We start from the raw sequence: 15433 nt of genomic DNA on the forward strand, positions 1-15433 counted from the left end.
AGGCAGCCATGGTTCCCAGTGCTCAGCAGCTGCTGGAGGAAAATGCATAGAGGAAAGTGTTGGAAGCAGGAACACAGGAGGGAGTGTGGGTGGCACGTCCTGTTGAGATGCCTTTTAACCAAAGCACATGCATGTACGTGCATGCGTGTGTGTATGTGTGCGTGGCAAGTGATGTTTCCAAAAATAAAACCCTGGAGCTCTAATCATTATCGCAATGTTACGCAGTGTGCCACAACTATTCAAAACTGCAGGTTAAGTTTAGGAGTGATTCTTAAGACAGATTTTTTTTTGTTCTCCCACACACGTCAGGTTCGTGTGCTGACCATTGGATGTTTCTAACTTCTCCAGCAGGAATCTGGACTCAGTCACTTTGGAGAGGCAGAGTACTGCCACACTTCATTTTGCACAGATTGTGCTACTCAGAACATTGCGTAGGTTTGGTTTGGGTTGTTTTTTTTTTTTCCTAAAAGGCAATTCTGAATGTGCAAAACTGCTCCCAAGGTATTTTTTTTGTTTCTTTGATTTTTGCTTGAGATTACATGAAACCTTATCTCTTGCAATTTTTTCTGAAGGCCAGATGTTTGTCTTTTGAGACAATAATCTAGCACAAGCTCTTTCAGGTCTTCTCCTCATTTCTATTACAGAGTTTGGAGTTCTTTGTTAAAAAAAAATATCTTAATTCATTTGTGTGTGATGAGCAGCCCTCATACTTCTATAATAGTTTGACAACGTCGCCATATAGGTGTTAAGACAGTACCAAACACAAACATTGTGTCCCTGTTGTTCATTGTCAGGAAATACAATTGCAGTCTCTTTTCATTGATAACAATGACTTTCAGACCTGGAGTGAGGCTTCACTTAAACCTCTTCTAAATTCTGAAGCCTGTAGCTGGTCAGTTCACCTACTTGAATGTTTTCTTTTAACTTCACTATTATTCCTGGTGCCACATGATGTTTGATCCTTTATCTGAACTGGAGATGCTCTTCCGCTCAGAGACCTGTAACCACATAACAAAACATGTGGCTCCTCTTTAGACTCAAGATCTTTGGAAATGCAGGTTTGGAAGGCAACAAGAGGTCAGAATAGGCATAATTTTAAAGTAGAACCTTTAACTCTAACTAAAAGCTTGTTCCTTGCTTCATGTATAATTGGAAACAGTCTAGATTCTCCTAAATATTTGAAGATACTAATGGGTTTAAGTGAATCTGAATGCAAGGGAAGCCAGCATAAAGCATTTTATACTTCACTTCTCCATCTGACTTGGTTATTTGCCATGTTAGATTGCAACAGGTCCATAGTTGTGGCTTACAGTTTTTCTTGCAGTGCAGCTGTACTGCATATCTTCCTTTATGCAGAAAGGCTTTGCAGTTCTCTGCAGGAGAATCTTAATCATATAAAAGCCTGAAAATTATTGACCTTCAATTATTGAGCTTCAACTGTACCACCATAATAAAGTCTAATATACAGCAGTAAGGTCATGCTAATTCTGGCAACTGCCTCCATTTTAGCTTTCCCAGAGCACGTCTACACACCCTAGCCCAGACTGTGCTGCACCTGCTCCATCCATGTGCTGTACTGCCCAGCTGCAAGCAACCGTTGGCAGGGAGTCATGTTTGCATTAGGCTTGGTGCTATGCTAAGCCATAAGTCTTGAGCATAGTTGTGTAAATCAACACCATGCTCCTCTCCTGTTTATCACGACCATCTTGCGCATCAGGCTGTTCTTGAGAGGTGGGGCTTATTTGCTCAGTGCTGAGCTAACTCACTCTATAGTGAGTGAAACCCTGTGGTTTCTGGTCCAGAGCTGATATGCAGATGGTGAGGTACTCAAGCGGATCAGAGCCATACCTGTGCAAACCTGACTGCAAAGTGTCTCCTAAGCATTTATTTTTCTTTATTCTCTCAGTGATGGAGAGGGAAAAGATTCTTATAATTGCTCTTTACGGGGTTTGGAGAAAAAAAGGCTAACAGACATTACAGCTCAGACTTCTCTGCTTGTGCTAACAGGTATAGGATCAGATTCATAAGTCTTCATTGACAGATGTAGGTTTATTTTATTATGCATACATAAAGTTCTACACATGTAAATGGTTGTCTCTGAATGTGGGTAAGCTCCACCTCAGGACTGTACTGATATGGCTGTGCTGTTCCTGGACTACAGCTGGCATGTATCTAGGTAGCCAGGAGCGCTGGTGGAGGAAATTTGTGACCGTTTCTACCTAAGCACATAGATATACCGATGCAGGGGTAGGTTTCTGAAAGTGAGACGTAGCAGTGTTAGCTCTTTCCTCCCTTCCTCTCTTTGGCTGCTTCTCACCACTTAATAATTATTTTGAGAGAGGTGGACTAAAAAGGCAAAAGGACTTTTAAGGACTTTCTTTTAAAAAAAGAAACAATATGAGCAACCAAAAATTTGGCAGATGGAGCAAACAGACTTACTAATCAGAAAATCTTCCTTCCATACATAAAACTTTCTAAGAATTTTTCGTGACTTTTACTTAGGGAAAAAGAGCTTTCGGACAGTTTCCATTTGTAGTACTAATATGGGTAACAGGTTTTATTCTGAATATTAGACAACCATATTTAAACCACTTATTCTTTTATGTTTAGATACTCTTCTAGTGTGTGGTGTATCAATCTGAATGTCCACATATTATCTGACATGGAAAGAGTTTTACAAACTGAGTGCCAGTAAAACAGGATGTTTATCACCTATCTTTGACCTCTAACGATGACAGTGATTCAGACTCAGTCTGGGGAGCCATGGTTTTTAAATAGCTCACGAGGAAAGGTAAGGACTTCAGAAAGCATTTAGAGCTGAATGCATAACTTCTAGATCACGAAGCTCTTTCCATATCAGATCCATCTTTATGGAGCAGCAGGAGGCAAAGAAAGGCCGAGCCGCACAAGTCTGTCTGGGAAGAGCTGCTGCTTGCAATAGATGATGATTTACAGAATTAAGAACTGCAGAGGACTTGCAAGTATAATATTTGCGAACGCATTATTCTGATCCTGAAAAAACTTACAAGTAACTGAAAAATCAATGTATTTAGTTTTAAACATGGTGAATAGGTCTATTTGTGACCTTACATTTCAGTCCTTTCATGCAGCATATCTTTGCTAAGTGTCATTAAAAATGCAGGGATTAGCAACAGACTCCAAAGTAACTGATAAACAGGTGTCTAGAATGCAGTGAAAAGGAGAAGTTCAATAGCAACTAAAAGCTCATTTTTCCTATTGGTGAGACTAAAGCAAGAGAGGCATGAAGCTCTTGAAGTGTAACAGGGTAAATATGCCATACGCTTTGAGAAAGATTCCTTGTCATTTGTAAACAATCTTTCAAAGAAAAATCTACATTAAACTACACAAGCGGTTTCAGAGATCTGTCGTAATGCTACTCTTTCTTTTCGGTGAGCTCATATGCCAAACACAGTGAAGAAGTTTAAGTTTTGAAAACAAAAAATCAATTATGGAATTTGTGGTACTACGAAACTCAACAAGGAAAGATTAGAAGGAGTGTAGTATCAGCAGTATGAAACTCAAACCGACACTGCTTTGTGCTGTCCTGAATATAAGTTTATATTTGTCTTTGACTGGATTCACATGTAGCACTTAAGTGCTTTTCAAAACCAGGCATCAGAAGAAAAGAACCATCAGTACCAAAAATGCAGACGAAATATTTGTAGTGAGCTTTAGGACTATGCCATGGTGTCATCATTTGTAATTTGCTTTAAAAGCAAAGAAAGGAATAAAAAAGAATTTGGCAGATTGTTACAGAACCCTACTGATGGGGATAGTCCTGGTACATCTCATAGACCCGCTTGCATGAAGCTGCTGCAAGTATGTTCAGGCTCCTGAGTCCTACTGTGTAAAAGAAATGGAGGGGTCAAAGATAACAGTTGCTCTTTTACATCAGAATAAACCATCTCAATACTTATAGCTAGATCTCAATTGAAACTTAACTGTGACAGATTGGCAAGATTTTTCAATGTGGAGCTACAGTTCTTTAAAAACCCAGTCATGAAATCCAGAGGAGAAAAAACAATGGGTCTTACAAATATAAAAAGATGTAAACAACAAAAGAGCTAGTTCAAGCTGACAGGACAAAAAGGAATGTACTCAAGCTACAGCAAGTGTATTTCACATTCAATGACAGGAAAAGTATTCCAAATTAAACACAAAAAGTGGGAGAAAGGACAAACAAAAATCTTCAAAAAAAGAATTCTGAAACTTGACTATTAAATTCCAATACTATTAATCACTACTTCTAATCCCGTCCACAGTGTAAAGCGGGTGGCCTCATAACCACCCAAAATCTCATCTAGTTTAGGACTGGGCTAGCACAGTATCAGCATTATATAATATCCATCTTTTCCTTTGGAAATGAACTTCATAAAAACAAAAGCAGAACTGCAAATATTGTGCATACTGTTTCTTATTTCCAGTCGCAAAATACCACAGTATGTAAACAAGGCACTCCAAAGCCATGCAACTGTCCTGCTCATCTAGGGGGAAAAGTACTGCAAAGTCCCCTTTCTCAAGGACATAAAAAGTGTTGAAGAAACTCTCGACCTTTTCACAAATAAGTAATGCTTCTGGATGTAACCTTTATGCATCAGTTATACACTTTGTAGCTCCCCAAAACACAGGCCCTTTATTTTAAATAGGCTTAAAGTGTCTGCTGTTTTTCAGATTATGTATTCGATTCAGGGAATTTCAGGCACTAGTGAGAACAGCTCTTCTGTCTTGTTCAGCACGGCTCTGTCCTGACTTTCTGCATCACTATCTTCCCTGCCTGTTGCTACTGACTGGAACTCACAATGTCTCACAGAGCAACTGGCATTTTTTTCAACGTACATGTTAGTTACTTCTAGGCCGACGTCATATTCCTTGGAAACAGACATACTTGCTCATTTTACCTGGCTACAGTGTCACCCTTGTCTGTAAATTGGGAGGATGGATGATCAAGAATAGCGTATATCATAAATAGCAAGTACTATAACATTTTTCATAAAGTCAAATAATTTCCTGTTTATAATTAGGAACTGTGAACGCAAGTTGCATGGGCTGAGTATTTAAGCTTACCTGGTTTTGCTACTCTGGAATATAAACCAGGAGAAAAGTCAGCCAGAACTTTTTCACAAATGTGTACACTACGCTTTGTGGGTTTTTTTTAAGAAAGTAGAAGATCTTATTATTTGTGCATGAAAGTAAAGTACCACAGATACCCCACTGCTGTAACTTCAGTCTACAGCAGGTTTTTTTACAACAATTTTTGGAAATATTGCTAATAGTTATCTTGCTTACCTTGGCTGAATAACAGAAACCATGGGGACTACCCAAATGTAATGCATACAGAACACTGTGCTGCCGTCATGTAGATGTGTATATTGTAACTGTGTGTGTCAGCCAGTCACTCCAGAAACATTAAACACAAAAAAAAAGGAGTGGAGCAAGTAGCAACCTAACACATTCAAAACCAAATAGGGTTAATGGGAGACTTGCAGCTTGAAAGTGATGCTTCTGTCTGGACATACTTACCTGGCATAATTATGAGACTCTGAATAAATGACCAGGACTTTATCTGTGATTTTTGCATTCCAGCAGCTTTACAAATAGTCAGTTTAAAAGATCGTTGCCATGGGTATTGCATAAATAATTTCATATACATAAGTATATATGTATATATATTATCTATGTGTGTGTGTACAAATGCGTGTTAAACAAAAGCTCTAAGAAGATTTAAAAAACCCATAGCATACTTCATAATTTATTTTCTAGGATAAACTATATTTTTAATTAATCACTTCAGAAATCGAAGCTGTCAGTGACCTTTTAAAATGACTATACATATACAGCACACTGTTAGATGAATATTGATTTTTTTCCCCCTCCACTGCAAGCAAAGTTTACAGAATTAGTTTTGATACTGAGAGATAATTATTAAGCTTCAATTTTGTTTCTTAAGTTTATAATTCGGCCTTTTGATTGTGAGCATTTTTAGTTGTTAAGTCTAAGTAACCAAGCAACTATGTGCAGAAATTAACCTTTTTATTATATTATATACTGTAGTGGTAAAGTTTGTTTGAAGTGCATGAATAAAAAGTTAGTGAAATTACAGGAGGAACAATCTAATATAGCAATAATAGGTGCATTCACTGTGCATCTGAGAGGAGGAGGGGGGAAAAAAGAAGAGTTTTCACTCTTTTTTGGCCTAAAACATGTTCAGGTTTCCAGGACTCTGACATCAGAACCCAGATAACACTGGTTAGAACCATAGGGCTTTACAATAAAAGCTAAAATATTGACCATATGATGGCAAAAAGTCTTTATTTGTGGTTAACTTATTCTCTTCTAGCTACTCTCTGATGAAGTTGGTGGTGCTGTGGAGGATGATCTCCTTCTTCTTGACAAAGATCGTGATCGTTCAGCACTGTAGGCAACATGCTTATCATAATTTTGTATCTGAGCCTCAAGGAAATCCCTCTGTTGCTGGCTGATTGTCTGGCTAATCAGTCCAGGGAGAGCTTGAATGCTACCAATTAAAGTTTCCAGTTTAGTTTCCAGAGTAACAATTCTCTTCTCAAAATCTTCGCTTCTTTCATTTAAGTCAGAAATCATGTCATACATGATGTTTTGAGTCTGAAAGCAGAAGGATGTAAACACGGGTTTAGAGAGACCTTACAAATATTGTAACAAGCAGCACGACTCTACAAGGATTTGTAAATGCTTTTGCACTTAACAGAAAAAAAGGATATAAATATTATAACAATATCTAGTCTTGTGAAATAATTTTCCTTGTAGATTCAGAATAAACTTTCTATAAATTTGTTGAGCAGAAATGCAATATACTTTGAGTAGCACTTCAGATGTCAAGGTCTTAATGAATTAGACAAAAGACTAGACTTTTTTTGGAAGTTCAGGTGCTTAGAAATGCACCACGCCAAGCTTTGTGAACAGCCAGTTGTGTAAGCCACCAGGAGACTGAAGGCTCCAAAGCCATGATCCATCCTTGACTCTTCTATATTTCTTCCTCTGGTTTTAAACATCCTCATTCTTCTGAGCAGAACACAAATGTTGTTCATTTGCTTTCTCCTTAAACTGACCAGGTTTTCTTGAACCAGCTGTAGCATGACTAGTTGGGTAGATTGTTTTTGAAATGTAGTGCAAGGAGCAGAAACTCAACTATATGCTTCTCTATTTCTGTGTTCCCCAATCTGTCTGACCTCTGCAAAACAGTGTCTGGTGCAGCAAGTATATAGCCTGTACTCTAAAATGCCACAGCGATCAGTAAAATCTGAATATCTGAAACATGTTATTTCATAGAGATTTGGAACTGGTTAAAAATAATGACTGTCTTTCTCCCTCTGATAGACTGAGACTTCAGATGAGACTTAAAATAGAGTCAAAACTGGATGTAATTCAGTAGACAAACTGGTTGAAGTTTATAAACCATCCAAAGGGAATGAAAATTAATTGAACTGACTGCCTGAAGTGTAAAGCACTTCAGTATCAGGTGAATGTTGATAACCTATTTCTCTGCCCCCTGTTTCATGATACTAGCATAACCCTTGAAAGCAAAGTAGTCTACATTAAATACTATCTGAAAAGTCCTTGTCAGTTGCCAGAAGCGTTAGACTGAAAGGTATTTTCAGCAACTGAAGTTGTCAGGTGGTTCTCTAGAGCAAAAGGGGAATGAACACAGAAGAGTTTAATCTTTGCTTTGATGCACTTTAAATTGATGGTTTTGAGGTACATGAAGAGGTGTACAAGAAACCCTTAGGAAAAGCCCATTAATGCCTCTAATATAGCCTCAAATTAAGATCAAAGTAACTGTTAAATACTGAGGTCTAATGTGAAGCGCGGAATGCTATCAGCTCAGCACTCTAACTCTCCAGCTATTGTTTTATATTAATGGAAAATCCCAGCAACAGCAGACAAGCAGTTTGCAACTGAATAGCCTCTTTTACCTCATCTCAAATTGCTTAAAAAAGATTAATAAAGCCTTATGATATATTGGCAAAGTAGGCAGCTACTATTCATTATAAAAACTTTAAAAAATGCAGACTTAAATTTACTTGTCTAAAGTTACTGCTGCATAAGACAACAAGAATAGAAAACCAGAAACTCTAATTCTAGTCTGTGTGAAAGCCTGTGTACTATGGTCTGTCACGGTACAGTCACTATCACCAGGCGGGAAATCTCTTTACTATGCAGCACTGCACTACTACAGCCCACTCACAGTTCGGCATTTACTATGACCACTGCAGTCACTTAGGAGCTCTCAGGATCAGCCTCTCAATTGTGAAATCTTGTTCAAATGTATAAAAAAAACCCAACATGGTGCATTCAAACTTTGGTCAGAGCCATAAACAAGATGTTTTTCATTCAGTAGGTGTTAGCACAAAACACACACACATTTTCATTTTCTACAAGTAACAAACTTGTCAACAATATTTGCATGTATACTGCATAACATCTTCACTCACAAATTCTGAATGTTGAAATAACAGTAATTGCCTACTAACCTTTGCCAGGTCCACCAAAGTGTTGGCTTGATCATTCAGTTTCCTTTGTTCCATTTTTACACTTCTTAATCTAAAAAACGGAATTTTAAGTCAGATATTTTTGTGTATGGGGTCATATTAGGATTTCTAAAAAGCATGCACAAAACTTACAAGAGCAAATAACTGCATGGACAATGCCTTGAGTACTTCGTGTAAAGTCAGAGTTGGTCATGTGCCTGCTACAATGAGAAGCATGCTTCTTCAACACCACAAAAAAGGAAAGAGCAAGGAAATGTGATGTCCTTGAGAACCATTTGCCATGGTCAAAGTTGAATTCAGAAAGGGTAATAACAATTTATCCAGACTATATGAAAGAAAGCCAAAACATTCCTCAAAGCCTCAGTATCGTGACAAGTAGATATAGGAAGAAACATAGAACAACTTTTTTTGTCATTAATATGGTAGCAATCAAGAATCTTCCCATGCCTACATGACTAGATACAGGTATTAGCCCTGTTCTGTCGGAAATGGATTGGGTTAGCAGGTGTTTCAACCTGATGGAAATACAGTGATAAGTGAGTTTCTCACGTCTTTAAACAGAACTTCCATCTGACCAGCAGCTAAATAACCAACATTCTTGCCAATACATTTGATTTTCTTACATGATTTGGGAATCTAAATATGATTGCATTTTAAATTTACATTAGACATTCCATTTCAATGAGCTATTAAAACTACAGCATTGAAAAACTATGAAAGCAGCAATGGTGTATTTTTCGCTTTGATGCCTACCTATCTGCACTGTTATTAGTTATGCATATTCTTTGAAACATATATACATGCCCTTTCTGATGTGTTCCATGAAACAAAGTCCATGTTTTTCAGATTAACTGCTAGAGGGGTGGTTTGTAGATGCAAATTTCACAAATAAGCAATTTCACCCTAAGTATGAGTCATTTGTTCAACATTTCCCAACAGAGAAATACTTGGACATTTCTGGTGGCTGTTCTAAGCAGCAAATAGCATTTTTCAAAAACAATAGATCAATTTATAAACAATTTGTAATAAGATGAAGTCTACCAGGACCAACCAAGGAAATCACTTGGTTAGCTGTCAAATGAAAATAAGTTTGGCAGCATTTTGTGGCAGGTAGGTTGCTAGTGCATACACTGCCTATTTCTTAGTGATGGTGTTACTCAGAAAGCTAGTTTAAAGAAAGCCTTCTTGGAGATACTCCAAAATGACGAAGTTTCTGTTCATATTGTTAGTTACCAAGGATTTCCTTTCACATCTAGGTTAACCACCATGAGAAAATAAGTTGTGAAGAGTGAAATATCTTTTAAAACACACAGAAATAACTTTGTTAAGGTAGACATCAATTGTTCACATAAAGTTGACATTCTGGTGACTTGTTACTGGAATGTCACACACTCTTCTTCCCATGGAGGCTTACTTCAGAGCATAACATAAATGCAGACTGTAGGAATGGTGCTTTCAGAGGCTATGAGCTGGAGCTACTCTAAAGTAAAAAATACAGAGGAGTCTCCAAGGTATGGAGTTATACCATTACCGTCTCAGAATAGAATAATTACTCAAAGGTAAGCATGTAATGATTTCACTGGTGAATGATAACCCTAGTATTTCAGTGAGTGTCTCCAATAATTTGCAGAATATGTGTTCTCTGCTCTTCTTAAGATTCATTGGCTCATCTGTTTGCCAGTTAGAATTTTAATTTTCAAATTCCAAGAAATCCTTTGTTATTGTAGCAATATAGGTACCAGCTAACATCAACATGTTAATTCCTCTTGGTAATCAACCCAATACCTACCACAGACCATAAAAATGTATCTGTAGGTAATGGCAAGTCTTTAGCTGCAGCAGTCAAATTTAAAGAAAACTGTCAGACTGTTGTTCCTAAATTCATTAAGAGAAAACATGAAACATCTTGATTTTGTGAACTTCACTTATCACAGCAAAAGATCATGATTCTGGATCGCGTTTCCATGGCAGCAATCAGACCACTAAAGTTCACAAATAAAGACTCTATTTTTTGCATGCAGACAGTGGTAACTCTGCAAATTCAGAAACGAACAGCTTATACAACTTACTTCCGAGCTCTATTTTCATTTTGTTGAAATAAAAAGACAAAACAAAAGAAAACAAACTGTAAAAATATACTAAAACAACAAAATGAGCACAGTGGGCTCAATTCAGCAGGTGGGAAGTCCTAGGGAGTTGCTACTGCTTTCAATTAGTAAGTGCCTGAGGCGGAGTTTAACTTGCATACATGATGAAGGAACCTCCAATAGCTTCAAACCTTCCCATTAACTATCTTCTGTAGATTTTCTTATTCACATAATACATAAAATGCCTTTTAATAGTATCATTTAGAGCGATGATTTCATCTTTATCTTATGTGCATGAGAAGCAAAAAAGACCCAGACCAGCTGAGGCAGTTTTAGAGCTGTGACCGTAAGTTTGAGACTGTTACCATGACCTCCTCTGGTTTCTTGTATGAAACTGGCCCTAAAACTTCACTCCTTTTATTTCTCTCTCCAGTGAAATGGTTGGAAAGACGAAGGAGGGGGACCAATAAAAACCTAAGAATCCAGAAAGACGGAAAAGAGCCATATACTACCTTGAGTCACTTGAGAAAAGTTCAAAGATGCAAAGGGAGAAAAAATAATTTGCACCCATCTATTCTGTTAAAGCTGGAAGAAAGCAAACTGCTAGAGCAATGTTTCCATCCATGGCACATTCTCCAGCATATCATGAAAATTATCCTTTTTTTTTTTTTTTTCCCCTCTTAAATACAAAAGTTTTGGGAATGAGATGTAAAGTGCTAAAGGACAGAGGGAAATGCATTATTAACACAGCTTTTCAAAGTTTGGCTGGCACAGCTAGGAAAAAATTACTGCTGCCACCTTCTTCACCCCACCTGGGTAATGAATTTTTAAGGCAGGTACAGAGCAACATTTTATATCTTGTGAAGCTCTTCTGGGCTTCAATGATATATAAAGCTGCAGATCGAGCCTTTTTAGATTCTTCTTTATGTGTATAATGATAACATATGTGTACACATACACACAAACAGACAAAATAAATTGGAAAGTTAAAATGTTAAGGAATAACCTTTGCAATCAAAGATTCAAGTTCAGCAAAAGATGTACAGGTCAAGCCATCCTCTATCCCAGAACCCCTGCCACCCCTCTTCACCTCCCAATCCTTTAAAATAAGCAGGATGACCAAAATGGGAAAATATACTTTTGATATCCACATAAAAATGCCTCGACTTTTGTCATGTTCTCATTCCTTCAAGTATTTCTGCAACAGCACAGTAACATTTAATTCTGCAAGTTTGCTAAATACAATATAGTAATCCAGGTTTATAGAATACTTCACACCTTAAGCTTAGCTACCTATTGCTTTAAAACATTGCTATGAAACAGAGAAACAATGACTGTTAAATTTACTAATAGGAAATATGATAATTTGGCCTTTCCTTCCTGTCTTTCCTGCATGTTGACACATATGTGTTCTTTTCATGATGGATGCTTCCCTCACATCTCCTCACAGGCTGGCTTAGGCACAGACCCACACTCAAAAGTGATCAAAACATCAGTTTGAAATTAAACTTAATTTATCTACATCTCCCCAGTATCTCATGGAAACTAATTTCATAGGCTGTACAAAGGGTTACCTCTGGCTGGATGGGGACATAAATAGAGCAGACAAATAGTGGTATGGGTCCTGACCATTCCTCAACAAGAATCTGTGGTTCCTGGGGACAAAGGTCTCTTTTTCTCCCATGTAGTCCAAGGGAGTGTTAATGAATCATTGTGCAATTCTGCTGGTTTTGATGCGCTTCATGACAAGTATGTATTATGAATTTTAGATAAATATGTATAGTCTGGAAATACTATAATTCAGCTTAATCCTACTACTGGTTACAGTTCTCAGGCTTGTTTTCAACCCCTTAAGATTTCAGCAGAGGGGAAGAATTCATCTGAATCATGCCAGAGGTGCTCAAAGATCATGTAACGACTGTTGGCATATATTCCTATTTTCTAGAACGGATGTCAAGGGTCATAGCTAACATACCAACATTTGATTTTATGCACTGAGAATATATGGTGGAGAGAGGCAACTAACTGCTATTGAGCTGTACAATGACGCTTGATGAACATTCTTTTCATTAAACACTACATACATACTCATAGGCTGTCTTCTGTCACATCACTCTTACTTTAAATTACTAAAACATCTACTACAAATGAAACTTTTAATTTTCTTCTGTCTATTGTAGCTTCTATCTTACTACTTGTAAGCAAATATGTAGCAAGAAAGGATAGTCTCAGTGGCAAAAGACAAAAAAAGTAAATCATATAATTCAAGAAGCAAGGGAAACACCTAAAAAAAAATACAAATATGTTTAATTTACCCCATATTGGACATACACAGCCAGGATACTTGTTTATGTTTTTGTAAACAGGTAATATAGTGAAACCTTATCTTTGTCTTACATTTGGAGAAGAATCAACCTCAAGAGCAATGCTTGATGAAAGGGGAGAGAGAGTGGTGGGGGAGAGAAGAGAGGGGGCAGGATGGGACTTGGGAACTATGAACATGGGACAAGAGTCACCATGAGAGAGATGGAAACTAAGAGAGAAAACACCTGGAGAGGAAAACCAAAGCAAAATGGTACTTACTGATGAATAGCTTGCAAGAATTTGCGTTGATGTTTCCTTACTTTCGCATGGTCTATCTTTTTAACCAGCTTTGTGTTTTTATAAATTAACCATGTTTCCCTGAGTACATTGGCCGCTGCATTTTTCACCTGTTTAAATAAAAGAAAAACACCAGACTGACAAAAGAAGCAGTATGTCATGTTTTCTCTTTTCTGGTGTAAACTCTTTCTAAAGCACTTAAGAGCCTGTGGGAAGCAGGTACATCAAGAAGCTGCAGCACTGAGGGCAGAATGCAATAACGGCACCAAGGGGATTGCTGAGCAATTTCCGTATTACTTATAAACATGATATTGGGACCAGTTCTCTTTGCATCAACGAATAATTTGTCCCTTTTTAAAGAGTTAGCACCATTTGGTGTTTATGGCAATATAAATTACAGTGAGGAAATACTAATGCATTATCTGTATGGTAATTAATTTTATAGGATCATAAAACTTCTCTCTTTCTTGTTCTATAGTTAGTACTTCTTAATTCTCTTAGTAATTTGACAGTCTTTTAAATTTCCAGAGCTGTTTAAGCATACTTTTTTTGTTGTTTACACTTTTATTCTTGTTTCTTTTTTAAAATTCTCTGAGGAGATGAAAAAAATATCTTGTCAATTAATATGGCCAGTGTTCTATTTCACAAGTGCTTTGAAGATTTTTTAAATTGAGGCTTTCCATAAAATTTTAAAAGCAAGCATACCTATAGTTCCTTCTTAGGCCCTCCAAAATTTTCAAGAATACTTGGGAACAGCAGACAAAGAATTTCAATGCAATGTTGATTAATGACAGAATGACTAGGTTACTTGAAAAGGAAAACTGCCATTATTTATCTTTATTTTCTCTCCCTCTAACTTTGTATCATGCCATGCATATAGAAATGCCATGCAGTAGCTCTTTCCATCAAGAGGTCCCCACTTTGTACCTATAGAAGTGTGGCAGAACCTTGGTCCTGACTTAAGTGGAAGCACAATCACATTTTAGAGACCTCCTCACAATCTCTACCTAGTCCTTGCATTTCCACAAGGTATGGCTATCTTCAGGCTGTGAGGAAACCTCACTAGTATTGGTGTAACCAATTTGTGACCTGATGCACATCTCAGATTTGTTTGCTTGGTTTGCTTTTCATATGCTTTGAGTTTCATGAGTTTGAAGCTACCAAAGCACCACTTGGATACCATATTAGACTGATAGTTAGATTTATATGAAGGATAGCAGAATAAAATAAACTTTAAAAGGTACAAAGAAACACCAGACTCAAAATCTGGCTGATCTTTACAAAACCTTTTTCCCTCTAAAGACATTTTGAGCTTATCTGTCAGATTACACTAGACAAGTGTCTGTGTTACAAAGGGATAAATTGTTGTCTGTGGTCTAGTATCAGCAAGACCTTGACTGATGGTAATAGGAGTGTAAATCAACATGCTCAGATAGACACCTCAAGTCAGACACCCTTTATACCTATATAAGAACTGCCTTCTCACTCATCCTTAGTCTTTCCCCACTGTGACTGCTTAGAGATAGCAGTGACCAGCATAGAAATGAAGGAGCCAGCACAACCACAGTGGCGTGCTGGTGTGTCCTGGGAACACAGCGTGTAGAGACGTGACACGTCCTTCCACAGCAGAGGACCTGTGGCAGTGCAGCACTGCACTGCTGCACAGAGCTGTGCTGGGGCAGCCCACCTCCTTCTCGCCTGGAGCAGAGCCATGGTTTGCAGCTTGGGCATTAACATCCCTCTCCACTCAGTAAGGACAAGCTCTGATGAGTTCCTGTTGTGAGTATAAGGACCTTCCTCTCCATATTGGCTCTTCTCAATAACGAAGATTAAAGTTGAGAGGACTGTGTAGCTGCTAGTCATCTTCCTGTTCCCTCAACAGTGACCTGTTTTACTTGAAAAAAGGATTTCTATCTCCTTGTTTGCAGCATTCTTTCATTTTCCAAGATGTTATTGTAACTTAAATTATACTTAATAAGGAAAATTTTAAAATATTTTTTATGAATTCTAATGATTTCTGGAGGGTTTTTTAAAATAATCTCTTCCAAAAACATTATGTATTAACATCTTTCAAGGTACTTCAGTACTGTGTCCCGCTAAGTGAACCCTGTATTGAGTACCCAAAGCAGTTGGAAAGACTGTCTCACTCAGAAACTATGAATATGTATTTTCTTGAGATCGTCCTTCATAGCTTGAAAT

At 37.5% G+C, this 15433-nt stretch overlaps 1 protein-coding gene across 1 annotated transcript in view; it reads right to left on the minus strand.

Annotated features, from left to right (window-relative positions):
- Positions 1-6354: 6354 nt before the first annotated feature.
- The window catches only part of KCNN2 (potassium calcium-activated channel subfamily N member 2), a 71523-nt gene continuing 62444 nt past the window's right edge, over positions 6355-15433 (minus strand). The window contains exons 7-9 of the mRNA XM_086479517.1: positions 13217-13344; positions 8529-8598; positions 6355-6642 (exon numbers count right to left, since the gene is read on the minus strand). Of these exons, the coding sequence (XP_086335643.1) occupies positions 6355-6642; positions 8529-8598; positions 13217-13344 (486 nt within the window). The remainder of the gene's footprint in view (positions 6643-8528; positions 8599-13216; positions 13345-15433) is intronic.

The sequence above is a fragment of the Leptosomus discolor genome, chromosome Z (genome assembly GCF_034619465.1).
Source record: "Leptosomus discolor isolate bLepDis1 chromosome Z, bLepDis1.hap2, whole genome shotgun sequence".
In the NCBI taxonomy this organism is placed as follows: Eukaryota; Metazoa; Chordata; class Aves; order Leptosomiformes; family Leptosomidae; genus Leptosomus; species Leptosomus discolor.